Genomic DNA, 4,149 nt, shown 5'->3' with positions numbered 1-4,149 from the left:
CCCTAAAAACTGCAAAGTTACACATATGATTTAACAATCTATTATGACCACATTTTAAACTAAGTGATATGTGGAAAATGTTTGTCTGAAGATTTGGAAATAAAACTATTTATTGATTTCTAATGCCACCTTTTAGATAATTCTATTCACCCTAATGTGGCACAATCATGTTTTTGAGTACAAATATCTTCATTTGGGGGCTATTCCAAGCAAATATTGATATGTCATTGTTTGCGATTACATCAGCATATATATTTGCCACCTGTGGCCTCTAGCAGTGTAATTGCAGATTGCAACTCCATTGCTTCACCCTCCCCTACCAAGCACGAAGGAGAAACTACGGTGGCTGCGAAATACCAAAAAAACACAAATGTCCCTGTCTACAGTCATTGTTTGTGTTGTCCCTTCTGGGCTACTGTAGAAACATTTAGCAGTGTTTTGTGGTTTAACAATGTATACTCCATGGAAGCCGACTGTCGTTAAAAACAGCTCATTCTAAGGTAACAGAAACACAACAATTCCTATATTCAGGTGATTATACACTAATGAAAACATATCATATTCCAGTATATTCCATTTCTGTCAATAGATCCTCCTGAATGTTACACACTGGACCGTTAAAGTCTCCATGCCACCCTCTGGCCCCCCTATGAATATTTCTCGCGATCTGCCTCGCAGGTGCTTCAACATCTGTTGCCTGGTGAAGATCTGCACTCTTATAGATACAGACAAACAATGTATAGCTTCGTTTGAATCTATTGTATGTTGTATGCTGGTGCATTTGCAGCCATTTTGCCAATAAGACCCGAGTTCCCCTGAAAACAATATTTGTGAAATTAAGGGGGGGTCTCTAAAATATATATAGTATATTAAATGCAATTTTTGCCATGCATTTCTATTTTGGTGTATTTATCATCATAGATCATGCATAAAAATGAGGCTATTATTGACATATATGTATGTCATTAAGGAATTATTAATTAATATCAGATGTACTGACATAGAGCAAGTAGGCCTACATTATTAAAGCTATGAATGTTTCTTTGAAACTAGTCCCCCCTTCCAAAAAAAAGGAAGCTCCCCCAAAGCCATTGTATAATCCGCAGACTCATCCTTATGTCTTAAATTGCATTCATAATGGTCTTAAAGAGGTCTTAAAAGTCTTAAATTCAACCTGTTGAAACCTGCAGAAACCCCGGTATAAGTGATGTGTTGTTGATGCACCAGTCAGCTCTATGAGTCAGCTCCTTAAAGTAAACGATGCGAGCCGGAGCCCGTCTGAGAACTTATTACAGTCCAGAAATGTCTCACTAAATTCCATTATGGACTAATCAAATAACGCTGAGACTTTTGTATATGTATGTATTGTAAAACATAGTTTAATGTAAATAAAACATTCCATAGACGTGATGTTTTTATTCAAGGTTTTTATACCATGCATAATGTAACTGTGGTATTCTGGAAATGATATGGTTTAGTACATTAAATAATTGAAGTGATTGAAGTGCTTTATGTTTACACATCAGGTCAAGATATTGCTAGATTTTGCTGAGATATCTGGTTCACTAAAAACAGCCAGAATACCCATCACTACCTGGTATGTATGTGTATATAGTTTGTGTTGTTGTTTGAACAAATTTTACTATGCTATATACCTGAGGTGTTACTATTATTTTGTCCACAAAGTCAATAAAATTAGAAATGTAGTAGATCCCCTCAGACTGTGGTCAAATAAAAGGAGAAAAAAGAAGAAAATGTGTTTTGTAAAAGATTGAAAATATACCAGTGTACCATTTTTTTCCTGAATATGAAGTTTTTATGTACCACCATACAGTTACAAAGCTGAAATAACTCATTTGTTTCATTTACAATAGAACATGTTATATCAATTGTGTGGTGTTTTACAACTTTTTAAATAAAAAAGTTAACTTCAATTAGTAAGTAAACATCTCCACATTTTGTTTTATGTCATCGTAAATGTTGACAGTAGAATAATCAACTATATCCCTATATACCTTTTATAAAAGCCCAGTCATACAAAAAAACCTTCATATACCATGAAACCACCAGAATTTAAAGAAAGTACAGTCATACAAATTTTTGTTTATACCGCCCACTATTGTATTACAATTTAAAGATGTTTGGGTTATTGTTGTATCTGTAAAGTGGAGTAAAGCGTTGTATTCTTTTAACTGTACAATTATAGTTGCGTATTCTATTGTGACAAAGTGTATGTATCAGAAAAGTAGGCAAAAAAATAAAATGATATTCATTGATTAAAACAATATTTTTTATAAATAAAGTAGGTTTTCACATACAAGGAATTTGCCTTGGCAAGTTGGTGCATAACAATTAAAAAATATAAATAAAAATAGAGAGTAAAAAGAGACTATATAATAAAATATTTTAAAAAATATAGAAACAATAAGTGCAATATGGCAAATAGATAAATCAGTGAATAGCTGTACAGGAATGTGCAAATTCATAGTATGACGCATAAAGGATATTTGCATTGTCCATGGGAAGTGCATTAATGTAACGCAATGCTCAAATAGGTAATGCTGAACATACAACTGCAACGAAACAGAGACTTACCCTTTATCACAGTCTCAAAGTTTAACAATACTACAAACCCTAAAGACATTTTTTTTAACTTGTTTAGGTAAAACTCGGCTGCGAGGCACCCAACTCCAAGCTGGTAAAGGTGCCTGATGTCCCCCGGTGGAGCAGCAGTTTCAGCAACATGACAAATATGCCTCCTGGTGCCAGGATCCGAACTGGAGACGAGTGCCGCCTCCTGGATTTTGAGTCATCAGATCGCCCTCTGGTGGTCAACTTTGGCTCGGCCACCTGACCCCCCTTCATCAGCCACCTGCCAGCTTTCCGGCAGTTGGTGGAGGACTTCAGTGACGTCGCTGATTTCCTGCTAGTGTACATTGATGAGGCTCACCCATCTGACGGCTGGGTGGCCCCTCCCATGGGCCCTTGCTCTTTCAGTGTGCGGAAGCATCAGAACCTGGAGGAGAGGATAGGGGCGGCGCGCCAACTCATTGAGCAGTTTTCCCTGCCACCGCAGTGTCAGCTGGTCGCTGACTGCATGGACAACAATGCTAATGTGGCTTATGGTGTGTCCAATGAACGGGTGTGTATAGTGCAACAGAGAAAGATTGCCTACCTGGGTGGGAAGGGGCCTTTTTTTTACAATCTGAAGGATGTGCGGCAGTGGCTGGAACAGAGCTACGGTAAACGGTAATGAAAGGAGGAATGAAGGACAAATACAGAGGAGGACATGTCCCATATTTAAGTAGGGAAATAAGAGCTTGTTCGGTTTTGTATAAAGACAAATCAAAAGGCGTGTTATGGTCAGTAGTGGAAAGTACATTTACTCAAGTACTGTCAAGTAAGGTACTTTTGATTGAGTACTTCCGTTTTATACTATGCTCCACTACAATTCTGAGGGAAATATTTTTGCTCCACAACATTTATTTGATAATTTTTTTCTGGTTACCTTGCAGCTTCAGATAATAATACAAAATATAATCGACCAATACATGATTATGTATTATTATTATGAGACAAAACTTTATTGATCCCAATTCTATGGTTGTGTGTTGGTAAGACTCTGGCAATACGATATGTATCATTATACAGGGGTTACAGGGCAATTTTTTTTAAAACAACACATTTTAGGAATACTGTCATGGTATAGGATTTAGTACAGTGTTTTTGAGAATTGATATAATATTACAAAACAAAATATTGTCATGCGATATTTTGGAACATTTCTCACACCTGGCAATATATATCAGGACATTAATGCATCCATAATTATTCAATTCCATTAAATTTTATTTGTTTAGCGCCAAATCATAACAGAAGTTATCTCAGGACACTTTTCAAAATAGAAAAGACATTACCTTATAATTATTTACAGAGACCAACAGTTCCGACCCATGAGCAAGCACTTTGGCGACCGGCGGCAAACGAAAAACTTCTTTTCTGACAATTAATAATTCATTAATAATAATATATACCATTACCCAGAAACGTGTCCCATTCCTTGGCATTTACTTTTTTGTAACTTTTAGTATATTTTGAGCTAAATACATTTTGTACTTTTATTGAAGGTAATAAATTTCAAATGCAGGA

General features: G+C 36.0%; 1 protein-coding gene across 1 annotated transcript in view; it reads left to right on the top strand.

The window, feature by feature from the left end:
• The window catches only part of dio2 (iodothyronine deiodinase 2), a 5,298-nt gene extending 1,394 nt beyond the window's left edge, over positions 1–3,904 (top strand). The window contains exon 2 of the mRNA XM_035674156.1: positions 2,663–3,904. Within this exon, the coding sequence (XP_035530049.1) occupies positions 2,663–3,253 (591 nt within the window). The 3' untranslated portion in view covers positions 3,254–3,904. The remainder of the gene's footprint in view (positions 1–2,662) is intronic.
• Positions 3,905–4,149: the final 245 nt, after the last annotated feature.

The sequence above is a fragment of the Morone saxatilis genome, unplaced genomic scaffold (genome assembly GCF_004916995.1).
Source record: "Morone saxatilis isolate NCDOM2014 unplaced genomic scaffold, NCSU_SB_2.0 Contig3, whole genome shotgun sequence".
In the NCBI taxonomy this organism is placed as follows: Eukaryota; Metazoa; Chordata; class Actinopteri; family Moronidae; genus Morone; species Morone saxatilis.
This window is presented reverse-complemented; position numbering and strand designations above follow the sequence as displayed.